This window comes from Electrona antarctica (genome assembly GCF_951216825.1).
Source record: "Electrona antarctica genome assembly, chromosome: 10".
Lineage (NCBI taxonomy): Eukaryota > Metazoa > Chordata > Actinopteri > Myctophiformes > Myctophidae > Electrona > Electrona antarctica.
The window spans coordinates 33,401,452-33,420,187 of NC_136791.1; the positions used below are offsets into that span (position 1 = coordinate 33,401,452).

The 18,736-nt window shown below is 42.2% G+C and overlaps 1 protein-coding gene across 3 annotated transcripts in view; it reads right to left on the bottom strand.

Annotated features, from left to right (window-relative positions):
* The window catches only part of LOC306931616 (AT-rich interactive domain-containing protein 5B-like), a 92,511-nt gene that overhangs the window by 60,753 nt on the left and 13,022 nt on the right, over positions 1–18,736 (bottom strand). For all 3 annotated transcript variants that reach the window (XM_079513071.1, XM_079513072.1, XM_079513073.1), the window contains one exon: positions 14,879–15,113. In XM_079513071.1, the coding sequence (XP_079369197.1) occupies positions 14,879–15,113 (235 nt within the window). The remainder of the gene's footprint in view (positions 1–14,878; positions 15,114–18,736) is intronic.

An 18,736-nucleotide genomic window follows, 5' to 3' on the forward strand; every position in this document is an offset into this window, starting at 1 on the left:
AAGGACCAGGCATCATTAGTGAAATAAGCGAGCAGAAAGACTCCAATGACTCCACTTCAAAAGAGAAAGATTAAAACCATTCAGCCAATGTGCTTCAATGTATAGAAAATACACGCATGTGCGTACACACAACCCTTCCTTCAGTACCGTTTCATTTGATATTGCGGCAGTTGTATGCAATTACATTACAGCTTAGAGGTAGAGGAGGTTTTGCTTCCAAATGTCAGGGACTTTATAGTAAGCGCTCAATGTCTTCTCCCAACCACCAACAACAACATTTCGCTTCATTAGATTCCATTTGGTAAGAGAGGCAAGGGATACACACAGGCCTGCCCTTAATATTGTTGCACAAAGTATTTTGCGGACCTCACACAGTTGCACTTAGCTAAATGGTAAATGTACTGCAGTTGTATCGCTTTTCTCCAAATCGCTTCACAACGTATTTCACATTCACCAATTCACACACCTTTATGAGTAGAACAAATAAAACCTTGAGTACTGTGTACAGTCTGTGTGTGTCTTCATAGTAGAGTCATATATGTGCCGGTGTTGGCACTTGCATTTGGCAGGCATCCTAAATGCATACCGGTATACACACACATGTACTGTAAAGTTACCCGTCTTAATATACAGTTTGCTTTGTGCCTGTATCTACTTACTGTATATGCAATGTCTTTGTACTATGTGTGTCTGTGTGTCTGTGTGTGTGTGTGTGTGTGTGTGTGTGCGCGCGTATAATGTACACAGAGTGTGTACACTTTCAATTCCTTTTGTTCATAAAAGCCGACCTTTACAAATAAAGGATGTCCTTCTCTTTACGCAAACATTGTAATTGGTTGGGGCCCTGGCTGTTATCAATGGAGTGCTGGAAGACACACAGAGAGAATGTTAACATTATTATGCATTTTTATTTCCCCTCTCTTTCTCCTGAACTCTCTATCAATCTAGCTTTCTGTCTACTTTGTTTCTCTCTCTCTCTCTCCCCCTCCCTCCCCCCCTCCTCTAGGGGCACTACAGACATGTCTGGATCACACAGCTGCCTTGCTTGCAGCATATTATTTTCAGAAGGTGATGTCGTAAAGCGAGTCCTGACCTCATAAACTGCAATAGTGTCAGGGTCATAAATGCTCTACAGGCCAGCTGATGGTATAACCACTCAATCAATGCTACTCAATATAGTGTAACACATAAGAATATCACACCGTAATGCACTCTGCTCATCTAATAACACTCACCACCAGTGCAGACGTTTTAAGCCACTGGGTCGGTGTTGGAGTCAGTGAGCAATTATAGTCCACCAGAATAATATGAATAATAAAAGACTATCGCATGTCATTATTAAGCACCGTTGTGTGTGATCTGGTTCCAGATTTATGACTACAAATATTGTTTTGATCAATATTTGTTTGAAATAATACAGCAGTGACAATGAAGCTTGAATGGCACATTTTGTTACACAGTACAATCCGAGTATTAATTTAACTGAGAGTGTACACATAATTGCAGTGTAGATTTGTGTTATGTTATGAAACACAACCCAAGGGACACGGCAGCACAGATGCAAATGTTCACGGTGTTGCACTTGGCAAGGACTGACTTAAAGATAAAAACATGCAAAGCTCCTTCACTCAAGAGGACCAATATTATTCCTTCCTCCAGCTCCCCTTTAATCAATATTCTTACAACTGGGAATAGCAATGAACAATGTAGTACTGATCAAGCACTTATATTAGCGCTTGTTGGCTGGCTCCCATTCAATAGTAGTATAATACCTACCAGGCAGTGGTGTAAAGCATTTCCTAATCAAATTTCCCTAAATTCCAGACCCACAGGAACGCGGCCAGGGTGTCTATAGGAGTGGTTGCACCACTCAAAAAGAAGGAATAGAAAAAGGCAATCACCTCTTTTTGATCAACCAGATGATCAGATTGGGCTATTGAGGCAATCAATTGACCATTATTATGCATTAATAATAATTGTTTGACGGGCGCATAAAACCTTGGTAGTCAGAATTATTTTCTTTATTATTTGTTTTAAATTATTGACTCATTCTATGTTAGGGACTATTATTGAATATTGACTTGATGCTGGTGTTATTCTCATTAGCAGCCTATAATAAGAAGCTAAAGCACTCCTTGTTGTTGCTGTCTGGCACTGAGTGATCACACTAGCCTTGGAAAACGGCCAAGTGGTCATGTGCCAGGAGAGGTTGCCCACCCCTGGTCTAACGCTTTCTTTTAAACACAGTTGAGTAGGGCATATGGCTGGCTACATTATACAGTGTGGTGGTGGCACAGATGCCTTTTGTTTAAAATAAACATTGAGTTCTAAATTTAATTCAATGCTGTATATATGCCCAAATCATATATTCCTCAAAAACCACAGCTAAATAGTTCCTCAAGAGGGAAAAGGGTAGAAGCCAAAGAGATTATATAGCTTGTGTAGTGGGAGTAAAGGAGACGTGAGGGGTTTGGGTTATAGGGTGAACCCTTACACCAGGTGAAATGAAAGGGGATTCTGTCCAATTACATTGAGGGGATAATGTCTGCTGTAATCCCACACCTTACACATATAATACATTACACAACTCATAAAGGAAATCTCAGAAATGCCGCATGCGACACGAAACTCATTAGCTACAGTTGTAGCAGCTGCTGGGCTGTAACTAGAGCTAGATGAATAACCGCCGCAATGTCAGATGAAACATCATCGATAGTGTGCTGAATTTCTAACAAGGCAACTCCAGGAGAAAAGAATTGAGGGGAGGGTTGGGGGGGGGAGTGGTGTAGGTGTTGGGGTGATTTACTGCTGGATTTCTGAGAGCCTAGTTTTATTTGAGAATTTCTCTTAACAGTTTCACTAAGCTGAAAATAAATCCACTTGTAATATGAGGTCTGCTGCGAGAGTGGCAGCCGACTATAGCTACTAGCAAAACAAAACACAGCCCACACTATCTGACTCGCGTAAACCGTGTCATTACATTCAGCTGAGCTTGAAAATATTCAAAGTGGCCACAAACTCTTGACAAGATCTCGAGCCAGTGAGTGTGTGGACGTCGCCAGCAGCTCAGTTTCACAGACATTCGGATTTCGGGAACAGGCTGAAAACCATTATTCCAATGCTATCCGTCACCCGCTTTGCAGTCCTTAAATCACTCACTTGGCTCAAAATGTGCTGTTGTCAACATTTCCACATTATCTGGACGGGCAAAGGAATTTACTGGATCTCCTCCCCGCCTGTTTTTGTGTTTTTAAGTGAGAAAATTGTAAAGCAGTGCCAATATTGTCACATTTATATTTGAGTTCATTATTATTTTTAACTACGCTAAAAGTAGTTACCTCAAAACAAAGCCCAAAGTCTTGAAAACTGGCAGACTAAGGCAGACAGACAGACAGACAGACAGACAGAAAGGCATGACAATAACGGGAGAAAAGGGGGGTTAAAAAAAGAGAAGGACAGGGACAAGTGGGTGAGATAAACAAAGGGTGAGAGAGAGAGAGAGAGAGAGAGAGAGAGAGAGAGAGAGAGAGAGAGAGAGAGAGAGAGAGGAAAGCTCTTGTTTGATATTCTCCCTCCATCCTCCAGGCTCTCTGCTCTGTATTGATCTGAGAGGTTGCCCTGTTCCCATTTAGCCACTCATAATATATAACACATCTCTGATTCATCCGCTTTTCTCTACCTCTAACTCCCTCTCGCCGCACACACGCACACACACACACACACACACACACACCTGCGAGGGGACGTGACACTGAGCGAGGGCTATATAAGTGGCGGTGGCAGGCTGCTCGATGCAGCTATTGGTTTCATGTTATTGAAACCTGACCACATATAAATGGAACAACATCTGTCAATGACACCAAATGGAAATGACGCGGGGAAGTGGCTGAAAATGGAATCCCATTTTCACAGACGGCCACCTTGTGTTTTCTGTGGAGGGAAAACGAAAGGGCATAACGATGTGGATTCATTTCATTTGCCTGATTCACATAATGCTGTGTATTTAATCTGTGAACGGCTGCAAGCAGACGAAAGCAAAAGGCGTAGTAACAGTTCGCTAATTGCTCACGGCTGTTTTGCCACAAAGTAAAATTAAATTATAATCAGAAATTCTTCCCAGTAATCGTTCATGAAGTGGCACATTAGAAAACCGCTCCATTGAAATATGACAACAGCACTAACAGAGCTTGTTTGGCTCAAAGGGAGTAATAATCTGAGCTATATTCATCGCATCCACATTCATCAGATGCAGCCGCATAATGACACATACTGTGTCTGCAAATGACTCAATGGCCCTCAGTCATCAACACCGCATCACTCACTGGCGCTGACTCTCCGTGCCTCTGCCCGTAATGCAAACCGCGTGCGCGTGCACGTGCACGGCCAAATTCCTCTAAAGAGATATTAGGCTTTTACATTCATGTCTGTGTGCTAACTCTTCAAAGGGAATCATATTCTCACAAAAGGGCACCAACACCCAGAGGAAATGTTCTATTGAAATTGTACAGAGGGCAGAGAGCGACAGAGAGAGAGAGCCCTTCATGCATGTTGGCTCCTGTTCTTAATTATGGTAAAGCACTAAAGTGCCTCGTTCCTTCCTGCGGGGTGGGGCAGCGGGCTGTGACAAAAGAAGAAAAAAAGAAATGTTTATATAATTTTCACCTCAATTTATTCAAGTGTGCAGCGCAAGGATTGAGGACACAGCTATGCATACAAGAACACAGGCAGCACACACACACACACTAACGCACGCACGTCGCACGCGCACTATTCAATTCAACTACACCCTGCTTAATTCCATCCCAGATGTTCTTGCGGTTCACAGAGGGAAAAAATGGCAATACCACATTTTCAAAAATACACTCCCATATCAAATGGTTTCACATATGAAATGAGAAGAGAAGAGAAGAGAAGAGAAGAGAAGAGAAGAGAAGAGAAGAGAAGAGAAGAGAACACAAGCACTTTCCTTCAGTTGATTTATGTGATTCTATTACATTAAACATTCTTTCCCCTGAGCAGGCTCGGCTCCCTAGCAACCATCGCTAGTAGCCCTAATGCGTCTGGCAAAGGGCCAAAGTAAGCTGCCTCCCTTATTGATTGCCAGATTGAAAAGTTTGCATTTAATAGGTTCTGTAATACATGACAGAATTATTCAGGGGCGCTCCTCATTGAATAACCCGTATTGGTTATTTTGGAGAAGAAAAAAACCAACAACAGACAAAACAACGACGGCCCTCGTTACAAATGAGCTAGCGGAATGCTCCGGAGGGCCTGCTTTCATGCCCGAGATGAAATTATAGCCTCGGCCTGTCGGAATCACCACAATCACAGAGATTCACAGAGAGGGAGAAGTGAAGCCATGATTACAGTACTGCCAGGGCAATAGGCCAACAGCCACCATTATTGACACAGGCATAACTGTAGCTAAAGTAACACTGCCTAGTGAGGGGGCAGGAGGGCTGCCAGTCAACATGCTGTTCTGTACTTGTGTTGTGATGAATCTGCTCCTAAAAACACTGCTCACTGTCTGGTCCCTAAACGCAGCCTGACTAATGACTGACTACCACTGGGTTTGAGGGTCAGTCCACTTCCAACCAGCAGCCAATTTGGAGAGCAAATTCACAAATGTGCAAACACCACCGCCAGCAAATCAAATCAAGTATCATGGCCTTGGTAGCAGAATTCCAGACTGGTTTATTCTACAGTATATCTACGTATACAAGCAATTATCTCACTCACTTCGCCACTGAGCACTGACGCTTTCACAGAAAAGTAATGCCACTCGACATGCTATGACAGCCACTATTTGTAACAAATACTGTACGTTACCGTCCGACGGTCCGACACAAACTTAATTGAGCTGCGATAGTGGATCGCAGATATTCTGGCAGAGATTCTGGCAGAGATTCGAAGACAGAGAGGTTCTCAGCTCACCCTAGTAAACATAATTTTCTTCCAACATAACTTCCTCTTGGAGAATGAAATGGATGACATGTTGGCTTTAAATGTATCTTTAATGGGACGGGCGAGTTCCGATTTGAGCAAATACCATGGGAAGGTTAGAGAGAGAGAGAGAGAGAGAGAGAGAGAGAGAGAGAGAGAGAGGAAGGCAAAAAGAGAAATAGGGGAGGAAAAACATCTTATCAGAAGATTGGGAATTGGGTCAGGCAAGGAATTACATGTCATTCCAGATCAAAGTTGCTGTGTGTGTTTCCTCAAAGACGGGCCCCATTATCAACCCCTGGGGTGATTTCTCAGGGCATGAGCTGGGTGAAAAGGAAACATGATTTAATATGTTATCAGTAAAAGAATGGAACGAGAAAAATAAAATAAAAGAGCAGGAAGCAGGAGTATTGGGGGGGGGGGGGGGGGGGTGCAAAAAAGAGGAAAAGAATACTACATGCCATTTGGAATAGACATACTGCCACACAAAAAAGGGACAAAATGTATAAGAGAATGACAAGTTCCCCCGACTTGTCATTCAGAGTGACTCTATTGTGAATTCATCACAGTCAGTCATTATATAAGAATCTCACTCTATTCTCTCTCTCCCTGTCTCCCTCACTATCGGTGCAGATCTGTACAGGGGAGGGGAGGTTTTAAATAAACAGCCCGTAGAGTTAAGCCAACTGGAACCCTTTTCAATAATTACATCCAGCACAATACACAATTTACATGGGATTTGTTTGGCCGTGGGACATGACAGAGTATGCGGAAGAATGGAGTGACATTATCCCCGTGTGATGAACACCTCACCCCCACGCCCCACCCTAAGAGGCTAAGAATAGACGCTTATAGTCTATGGCTTATGGTTACGATAGCAATATGTCATTAAAAACCAGCACCATCTGTTTACAATCCTCCTGACTGTGATGTCATGGACATAAAGTATAGTGAAAACATGCTACATTTATGAATTGTCTCATGGCTGTGAAATTGGCTGTGAATAGAAATTCGAATGGTCACAACAAAAACGGTATGTATCAAAAAGGTGCAAACTGTTCTCTGGCTGATTTTGCTGACAGAATCACTGTGGTGAAGGCATGAGATGTAGCAGTACAGAATGAAGAACCAGCAGTCTGTATGGAATATGTACACCTATGCACAGTAAATCTACAGTAGCTACATTCCACACTAGTGCACATTAGAACATGTTTTTTTTTGTCCATCCCACCAGCTAGAGTCCAAACAATGCATTCTGCACCGGGAGACGGAAATTACCGTACGGTTATAAATTTCAAATGATTAACATTGTCCTTGGACACGTTGAATGAAGTGGCAGCATTCACCAGAGGGTGAACAGGACAGGGTGAATGAAGTGGCAGCATTCACCAGAGGGTGAACAGGACAGGGTGAATGAAGTGGCAGCGTTCACCAGAGGGTGAACAGGACAGGGTGAATGAAGTGGCAGCGTTCACCAGAGGGTGAACAGGACAGGGTGAATGAAGTGGCAGCGTTCACCAGAGGGTGAACAGGACAGGGTGAATGAAGTGGCAGCATTCACCAGAGGGTGACAACAGGACAGGGTGAATGAAGTGGCAGCATTCACCAGAGGGTGAACAGGACAGGGTGAATGAAGTGGCAGCATTCACCAGAGGGTGACAACAGGACAGGGTGAATGAAGTGGCAGCATTCACCAGAGGGTGAACAGGACAGGGTGAATGAAGTGGCAGCGTTCACCAGAGGGTGAACAGGACAGGGTGAATGAAGTGGCAGCGTTCACCAGAGGGTGAACAGGACACGGTGAATGAAGTGGCAGCATTCACCAGAGGGTGAACAGGACAGGGTGAATGAAGTGGCAGCATTCACCAGAGGGTGAACAGGACAGGGTGAATGAAGTGGCAGCATTCACCAGAGGGTGAACAGGACAGGGTGAATGAAGTGGCAGCATTCACCAGAGGGTGAACAGGACAGGGTGAATGAAGTGGCAGCGTTCACCAGAGGGTGACTTCGGGAAACAACAGGACAGGGTGAATGCAGTTCATTCTGGCAAGTGTTGCTCAGTCCAGCACATAACAAGGAAATGTACTGACAGGTTGGGAACACAGGGCAGAAAGGCATCTATGATCTATTGTTTTCAGCCTTAGGTTTCCCTCGACCCGGCCTGGCGCTCAATAAATCAAAGCGGCCAATGCCACACTGCAAACTCTGAAGTGAGAGATTTTACAGAACACACATTAGCTCATATGTTATTATTTTGAATAAAAGGTATCATGCGTTTATTATGCATTCATACCAGTCTACGTGTGTGCATAATGCGCGACACACACACACACACACACGCACACACACAATCTATCACAGCTGCATTGCAATTGCCTTTCTCTGTGGGGGAAAATACATTACCTCCGTGCAGAGAAATGAACACTGTGTTATTTCTATAAAGCTACAAGTCTATCTTCCATAGTGCATAACTGCGTATGAGCAACAATCTGTGTAAGGGGCACTCTGGGATCAGTTGTGTCTTATACATTATGATGGATGTTAAATGGATGTCGAGAATCAAGATCAGCGCAACCAGGATGAGCACGAGTGCTGGCTTTACACTGGTACAGGCTGGACTGAGCGTGTTTATCACCACACTGTACCATCACGCTACATTATAATTTGGTCTAGTACATGATGTAAAGGTTTATGTGCTCCTATTTACTCATTAGTTATTACTACACTGGGAAAATTAGATAAAGGAAAGACGTACTGAACTAGATCGTAGTTATTGAATCTACTTCCTACAGTACTTTGTACTGTAATTGCTTTTGTTGTAATGGGTTGTAGTGGAAGTAAGCAAATAATGCGGAGACAACATTTGTTAAGTCATGTGGGACCACTATGTACAATTAATTCAAGGAAACACAAAGGATAGGATCATTTATGTGCAACAACCATTGTTGTGAACAGCACTTTGCACTTCCTAATGTAGCTCTCTTCCAAGGCTAGAAATGACAGAAATATTTTTCATTTAGTGACATTCCTTCTTTCCCTTTTGTGTGCCAGCAATACAATTTTGGGGCTTTCACTGTCTATTTCATCTTCTCAGATACAGGAGGTAATTGTCTGTAGTGTCTAGATATCCGAGAGCAGAATGGGATTCTGCAGAACTATGTGTCTAAAGCAACAAAATGTCACGTGACTTGTTGCTCGACAAGAATTATATATTTTCAACAGTTTTGTTTTTTTATTTTATTTTATTTTTTATAGTTGAAAATAACTTTTCGTTGAAAATAACTTGTTTGTTTAGCGATATGTCACGCCTTAGCATAAATCAGGAGTTTAACAATGTGCTACCACTTCAGACATATCAGATGCAGGCCCAGGTGACAAGTACTAAAACTACTTTTTGACATTGAAACGTCTATGGTGCTGTAAAACATAAAAATGAGCATCAAACTTACAGGCTTTACAAATTCACCACTTACAACCTCATCACTTTGACGGAGATGAATATAAATCTCTATGCAAAGGCTGGTGGTGGGGTAATATTTAAGTATGAGTCATGGAATAAGTGGAACTGGCAGGCAATCCATTTAATTAAAGGCATGCTGGCTGTTCCTAGTCCTCTGCATTTCTCTCAATTTCTGTCAGATAAGATCTTATGATCTTGTGATGTGCATTGCATATTTCAGTGCCTTTCATAAGAAAACGATTGAATAATAATAGATTAGGAAATGTTTGCAAGAGACAGATAAGCTATTATGAAAGAACACATCTCTCTTCCCTGCTCTCTCTACCCCCCCACCCTCCCCACCCTCTGTATCTCTCTCTCACTACTTAAGCAGAGGTCACATCAATAGTTACTCTGTTTTTCTAGACCTGACTAATGGAGAAAAGAGAGACAGAGCTGTTGTTTCAGACCTGGCTAATGGAGAGATAGAGCTCTTCATTTCCTCTGAGGCCACTCTCATTGTTTAACTGTCCACCAGTCTCCCACCAAACATCAACCCAGCACGCCCCACCAGCGATCAACCCCTCCCACGCCAAGCCCCAAAACACATAAATTGACATTCAGGAAATAAAATACCACAAATTAATAATGAATATACAGTAGCAATTCAGGATAGTGGCATTTGATTACAATGTTAAGAAGGACAGTCTCTCTCTCTCTCTCTCTCTCTCTCTATCTATCTCTCTCTCTCTCTCTCTCTCTCGACACACATTCAAATTCGAGGCATGCTCAAACATCTAATAGATTTTTCCACCCTGCCACACAATTTACTGCTTACAGATTTAGAATTCTCTGGCTTCCGGCCAGACCTCAGTCAGAAGGGAATTAATGATATGAACAGATCAGTAGAGGGGGAAAAAACAGCTTGTGATTCTCTCTCGTACAGGTCTGAGCACTATGAAGAAGACATTGCTGTAGTAGTACCCCCCCACCACCAGAGACTGGGAGAGCGGGAGAGCAGAGAGGCACAGAGGCACATAATCAATACAAACACTCCATTAAATTTCTTCAAAGGGATTTTGGACAGTTTCTAGAATTAGTTCTGTGGAAATCACAGAGGGGGAGGCAAATATGTCTGAGGGGCGGAAAGCATATCAAGTACAAACGATAGAATCTGCCACGTTCTTGACTAGGGAGTACAGTACGGTGTGCGCATTGTACACAGAAAAAAGAGCTACAACTGTAATAGCATTCTCTCTCTTTCAGGGTCACAAGAGTTATTCTTCTGTCGCCCTGCTGTGTTCTCTTTATCTCATCAGAGAAAGCGCACCTTACTGCCCGGCCGTGTTGCAGTTGAAACATAAAGCATTTTTGTGGCACGCGATAGTGAGTCGACTGCAAGTCTCAAATATCTTTCCGTATTGTCACTGAGACAAATCAGCGATGAGACGATGACATCTGTCTTTTTCCTTATCACCGGCCTGTATCCGTCCGTATAAACATTCTGGATGAGCCCTTGGAAAGGGTGACAGAATCTCTCCGCTATAGTACATCGAAATGAAACGTTCTAAACTGAAAAACTGTCTGGATATCTTCGTCGTATATGTATGTGGCTGTGTTGTCACAGATTTTGTATAAGGAGGAAACACAGTGCTCCGATATCCAACTGGAAAGAAAGAATCCTGTGACAGTGCTGAAACTGTAACTACAAAGAGTCTTACTGCATCATCAGGTCAAATCAATGTAATTGCAGCTCTGATGTTCACTTACAGTACAAAATAGGGCAATATCAGGTAACTCTGAATGCTTGTGTGTGCATGTTGCATCATAAACAATATAATCCATATCTGTTTACAGTAGCTGACTGTAGTGGTTATTTGCTCTATTACTGGACATAGTTTGGTTTTTATTTTACGACTACAGAACCCCATCAATAATGAGAATTGCTGGGAAGTGAAGCATTTTCAGATGATAGGTGAGAACGGGAGTCAGGCAGGCACAGCAGCAGTGCTGTTCTTTGAAGGCAGGAGTCGTAGGCTATGACCTGGCATAATCTTCCACATCATCTCAAGACAGAATGCGATCACCGGCTCGCTGACTGAGGCCTTAGATTGAAGGAAGACAAGCGCGTAAGCCTATTGAGCTATTTCTGTGAGAGGAGCACCTTCCCTTTGTTTTCTTTTGTCCTCAAAGCTCTCTCCGATTCTGCCGGTACAATCCACCATGCTATATCTGCAGATACAGCTCTCCCATATCCAGCCTGGTAGAATACAACCAGAAACCAATTTTGTAAGGCAGTGAAAGATGGGGAAAAAAAGAAAGAGAATCAGGCCAGTCCTCGAGGGAGAGATAGAGGGACAGAATGTAAACTTCACTGGCAAGCCATCCCTGGTGGGCTACACTGTAGAAAGAGCTGCTAATGCTCACTTCAATGAAAAAAAAGAAACATTCGAGTGAATATCCTGCATTGGCTTTTTAACATTGCACTATACATTTGAAATTAACTATACAGAATCTATAATGAAGTAAGTATATTATGTCTAAACTATGACTACATGCGAGATCTGATGCAACTTATTGCAGTCAGGTTTTTGGAGTGATGCCAGCATTTCTGCTGACGTCAGGTTTTTATTTTTGCAGCATGGGCTCCAAAAACTACGGTACAGACCATAATATGTGTGACAGCATCATTCTCAGTGACACAGAATGCCTCAGCCAAATCAGCCAGTCTCTGAAACACAGCATTACTTCTCCAAGGATGGTACTTGAATTATAACAGCAATCTTCTCTCTACCTTGCACTTACAGTATACGAAGAAAAAAGAATCACAGCGGTGCAGGTCGATGTAGCGGGATAACAGACAAGGTCGCTTGTTTCAGAAATTAATTACTTTGTGTTTCACAGGGGCCATTGGTTTCTACTTTCTGCCCTTGCCGTTTCCTAAGCACAAAAATCAGGCTTGTTTCGCCATGCCAAAATAAGTTGCCCCACATAATTTAGATCAAGAACAATGCCACTCTGATCCTGCTATTCAACAAAAATGTATTTTCCTTTTTTCTTCTTTTTTTATTTAGTGTCTGAGACTGATCCAAAACAGTGCACTTTATTCACTTTGGCAGTGTGCCAGGAAATGTTAGGATACGCACTTGGAATAAAAAACGTTAAGTTCCCCTCAATAACAATGGCACACTTTATTGCTCTTTAGCTCACAATGGTTTTCTGTGCAGCCTGTGGGATTGCTGCAGTATCCTGTTATGGGGAACAATCCAATTCCTCTGACATAGTTACACATTAGCCTGGGAATAACAATCAGCGGATAGATGGTTCAGCTGGTACTGCAGGCAGGGTTTACACTTTACAAATGCAAGCCACCAAAGCAACAGTATCATCATAAATTAGACATTAATTTCACCATAAATCAGAAAAAGTCAGGCTAAAAAAAACTTGTCCGTATAGCTGAGACAGAGTTATGGACATTGAGCCCAGGAACACTTGAAGGGCACTTTGGATATCTGCTCCTACAATATTAATATTTCATTTCAACAGTCAGCAGTGCAGTGCCATATTTCATATTTCTATGCAAACCCTCACTCAGAGTAGCATGCATACCCTTGATAAATGAGTTATCTCTCTGCCTCTCCTGTCTCTCTAGCACTATATCCTTTTCTCTGTAACTCTGTCTCTGTGTCTAGCAGTATCTATTTCCTGTTGGTAGATTACAAACGCTTGCCACAAGCCAAAGAGCTGGCGAACAACGTAGAAATGACAGAGTGAATGCATGCCACAGACTGTCAAGTGTATAGCGTGCATCTGTGTGTTTGTGCGTGCATGGCACTGCATGTGTGTGCGCGCGCGTGCATGCCGTACGCACGCACGCACGCACGCATCTGGTGCCCTGCCAGAACCACAGCTCATTCTGCTGAGCAGGCACATTCTCTGCAGAGTGTCCCATCAGAGTGACAAGTGCATTTAGAAACAGCCTGATGGAGTCATTAACGGCAGCTCCGCTCGTTAGCAATACACTCACACACATACAGACCCACACACACGCCTCAGAGCAATGGCATCATCGTGAGGTCATTACACCGACCACAGATCAGTCTATAAACTCCCTACTATACAGCATATTTATGTATAGATAGCTACGATATGGAACATAACAGACATCACTTAAGAGGCGAGCTGACAAACACATTTATTCAGGCAAGCGACCCTACACACACGCGCACAGGCACAATCAAATTCTATTGATTTGTGGAGTAGTGGAACGACAAAGCGTACATTATTGATTCCCTTGTCCTCTTTGTGTATGAGATCCTAACAGTGTCCAGGGTGTATTCAAGGGCAATATAGCATCCAGAACCTCCTCTTCCTTGAAGATCCAAGTACCAGACCATTTCAGAACATTCATTAACTGCTCCATCCTGCAGGGAATCTTCATTTTGTTTTTTTACCCAAATCGTTTTGGCTTATAAGAGCCATACTTATGTATATCCTGTAACTGTGGCCGTATTTTTAGCGATGCTTAGTTACATTATGCCCACTGACTGTAATCAGCATTAGACGTTACATCACAGCCATCTGAAAGGGAGGAATAATAATTGGAAAACAGCTTCAAAGGGAACATTATGTTCTTTCCCCATTCTTCAGCTGAAATATCATTATTTCTTATATTGGTTACGAGTCATCCCAAAAGGCATTCAGCTTTATGTTGAAGCTGATTCATAGTTAATGCAGCACTGAAACCCTAAACCCCCACATGAGAGTCAAACACCTCACTGACACCTAATGGAACCATTCACATGATGGATACAGCCGCTTGCCAAGGGAGCCATTCACATGCACATTATAATGATGCTGAATCCCATCGAGATACACTCCCAATTACGATCAGAATCGATGAATATGAGGAGACACTGGATTATAGTGGCCCGTTGTTTGTTACGAGCCAATTATTTAAATGCAACAAAGTCATTGCCAGCTGAATTATGAGATGTCTAGCGCAGCCTCTTGGTCTAGTCATGTGCTCGGAAAGCACAAGTGGTCAAATTCTGTAGTGGTATCATGAGTTGTCAGATGAGCTAGCATTAACTCCAGGCTGCCTTTTTGTCTTATTGGTGTCATTCTCAGCTCATTATAACCGGAAGAATCCCAAACACAAATTAATGAATTGCTCCAGTCAACACACTGCTTTTTAAACGAAGAACACATGAGTAGACGCGAGTATATGAATACTATCTCTTAACCATACAAAAACAGTAAATGCTCTGTAGTGTCAATTTATACGGTATATAAAGTAGAACATCCCTGAAAAATATGTCAACCACAGCAAAAAAGGGGAGACAGAGCTATGGATTGCTGATGGGCTACACATGATACTAAATATGGTTTAAAACAAAAACCCGACAACGACCCATCCATGATAGAAAGGTGTTCTCTGTTTGTGGTTGCTTTTTTGGAGGGTGAAAATAATAGCCTAGTGTAATTGGTCCTCACCTAGTTGTGTCCTCTCCTTCTGGATGTCCCTGAAGTTCAGCCCGCTGGTGAGGGTGCTCTCGCGGTACCGATGCAGGGCCTCTCTCCTGCCTTTGGTCCTCAGCTCCCGTAGCACGGAGGGCTTGAGGGGCTCTGCCCGCAGCCCGTGGGTCCATGCTGAGAGGTCCTGTACCGTCCACTTCACCAGGTCCCCCAACCGCACGATCACCTTCTCCGACACCGCTATCACCTCGTGCTGCGAGGGAGGAGACCAAGAGAAATAAAACGCAATTCATACAGACATCATAATAGAATCAATAAAGATTGGTATAAGAATGATGTATGGAATTTTAATGATAATCTGAACTAGTAATCAACACCGAGGTAACACAGAGGTAATGGCCTTATTAAAGTGGTACTGCGTGTGCTTAAGAGGCTCTGTTACGAGATATGGTCAAGCAGCATCATAAAACCAGATACACTAAAAATGCAAATAACACTTGGGGCTCGTGGGAGCCCTCTGATATGGGAGATTATTTCAAGGCAAACTGGCAGGAGCTTAATCAAGTGTGACTGTGGCTCTGGATCTTTGAAAGTGATCTTCATCACCGATGATATGTTTGTCTCCACCAGGCCGAAGGCATGGGCAGAGAGTATATTTTGCACTCCGTCCGTGTGTGTGTCCGTCCGTCCGTCCTTCCGTCCGTCCGTTACCAGCTAATCTCCGGCACCGTTGGCCCAATACATGCCAATATGTGCACACACACTCCCTGGATGCCAACGACGAACCTCTGCCCCAAATATTCCACAACGGCCTGTTATAGCGCCACCATGAGGCAGATTTTGGCAAAATACATTTCTGTAGATTACTCGTACACATTTTATCCATACATCACACAATTCAGTATACACTATCTCCATAGTCATGTGATCAACACGGATCTGCACCATTTCCCATCTTCCATCCTTATTGGCTAAGATTGGCTTCCAAATCTCATATGATTGGTCCGTTTCAAACAAAAATGCCACAAATACACACCGTGTATAATTTCACGGAAATTACATTACAATCTGCCAGTTATAGCGCCACCATGAGGCAGATTTCTTCAAAACACAACATTGTTTATATTAGTCGCACAGATTTCATCCAATTCTCACAGAAATCGGTACACATGATCTCTGTAGTCATGCGATCAAGACGAGTCTGTTGGATTTCTCAGATTGTACACTGACTGGCTAAGATTCCAAAGTTTTCAGGAGTGGCGCTCATCCAGAATTCTATACTCAGAGACGCTATGAGTGATCTGGCTTTGCATTTCCTCAACAAAATGAAGAAAATTGTTGCAAAAAACAAACAGAAATGTTTATATTACTCCTAAACATTTTGTACACACACTCCTATATCCTCCTGGTGGAGACCTGTGCCCAGAAGGGCACTTTTTCTAGTTACATTCTGATATCAAATGTCAGACTAATTGGCTTCTATTGATTTCATGTGATTCCAGTCACACTTTCTACTTAAAATGCAAAGAATGCCTACTGAGCATTTATAATACCTTCTTCACTAAATTGCCTTGGAAAAGGAATCTATAATAGCAAGTGTGAGTCATTGAACAAGACCTTAATAAGCAACACAATTATTATAATGTAGTGGCTGATGAACTGGCAGTTAGGGCTGTCACGTTTCCCTTAACAATTAATTATCACACAAATAAGTGTGATTAACAATTTCATTGTGTATTTGGTGTTGAACACCGTAACATATAATGAAAATTCCATTTCTGTTTGGCTTTTAGGCTTTGAAGTTGCACAGGGCAGATATGACACATAACCTAAATATACAAAGAAATGACATTTCTTTATACTTTTAAGAAAATATTAAGTGGAAATAGCCTAGTGCATCTACAAGATCACAACTTGTCGATCTGCTACTTTGTTTTTACCGTAAAAGGTTTTCAACATGGAAACAATCATGGCCATTATGCAAACATAATTGCGATCATCTAAAATAATTGCGATTAGGCGATTATGTAATAATTGTAACAGGCCTACCGGCAGTATATTAAGCAGTGTCAAACACTTGAAATCAAATGAAACGGTATAACTATAGTTATCCTACAAATGTTTATAATATGAACCTCTAGTAACAACCATTTTGACATGCCATCGTACATGTTTACATCGGTCGTTTAAAAATAATCAAGGTTAGCAGCGGTTAGTATAAGCAGCATGGAAGGAAAATCAGACCATCTTGCATATCAAGTTCTGTTCAAGTTATGTTCCACCCCTGGCATATATTCCAACTTTTTATATTCTCTTTCTTGGGGTTGATTGAATGCCCTTAAAGCATGATTTGAAAATAACATTCATATTGTATCTGAGGAACTTCAAATTCTGCGGAAAGAGAGCAAAGCATAGATGTTTCCATTTGAAGGACTAATGGCTAAAGTGCTTGTTACCTAGTCCTAGTGGAGTGGATAGCTGGGAGCAGGCTATTACACGAGCAGAGAAATCTGGAGGACAGATGTGTCTATGAGGCAAAATGCAGACATTTAGAGGGACTGTACTGTAGTCTCCCTTTGGTTAAATATACCATTTACCAAACATCTGTGTGTGTGTGCGTGTGCGTGTGTGTGTATGTGTGTGTGCGCGTCTTTGTGCGTCTATCTACAGGCCAAGCAGCCTGCTGCAAGCTAGCATCTTGCAAACACTCTCCCCAGTCGGGATATGTATTTATACAGATGTATATGTAGCATGTACTGTACACAGGTATCACAAACAGAATCTGGGTATCTCCAACCAATTTTCAGGAACTTGTATTGCATTGCTCTCAGACACACACACATTAGAAGAGATAAAATAAGAGTGAGTGTATATAAGCTTAGCCCATTTTGGACGGGAACCCTTTTGGTGTTTTATGTATTTTATAATACTTTAGCTATTGAAAAATAGCAGATCTACAAGCTCATAGCGTGGCACCGAGTGCCGCGCTACGAGCTTGTAGGTCTGCTATTTTAGAAAAATTGTGAAAATGAATATATTCTTTCACAGCTAACGTTTTTAACTCAAATCTTTGCTTCTGGGGGAGAGGTCCCTGGAACAACATATTTTGAGATGGGAGTCGGCGGCCAAATACATATAATTCTGGGGCTCCTTGACATGAAATAGTTTGAGAACCACTGACATAGAAACATTGGTTTTTCAGAAAACTGTCATGATTTAGAAGACTTCTTTTTTTTCAGGTCTAAATGGGTTAAGTAAACATAGGCATAAAAGTAAATATTGGAAATATAGGGTCAGATCAAGTGTAAGGACTAAGGAGTCGATCCGACTGAGGTACGAATACAACATACTAGATTTAGCTTTGGTCCTTTAAAAAGGAGTTATCCTCCACTTTTCAGCAATTACCCGCACCGCCCCAGCAGTGCAGCTTCTCGTCTGTAGTAGTAAATATAAAAAAAATACAGCTTTGCTATTCACCAAAACAAAGACGGTTTTAAGATGTTGAAACTAAAGCCTACTTTCCTTAGTGGGAACAAACACTCGGAGACCCCCACGGCCCCACCTCATGTCTAAAATACACTTTTTGGGCAGAAAAGAGGAAATATGAAAAATGTTTTAGTGACTCCACTGCGCCCCCTACAGATTTGGTCAATGGATTTTTTTTTCTATTGACAAAAAGGTGTATTTTAGACATGAGGTGGGGGGCTCTCAGTGTTCCCTTATAGTAAGAGAAATCTATGCAAATCTGGGAATTAAATCGTTACCAAGAAATTTCTTCACCAATGTGTTTCTAAAGGTGTCTAATAACATGTACTAAAAGTTTGAAATTCAACTCCCGTGGGAAATTGAGTTATTAGCATAATATGCATAATATGC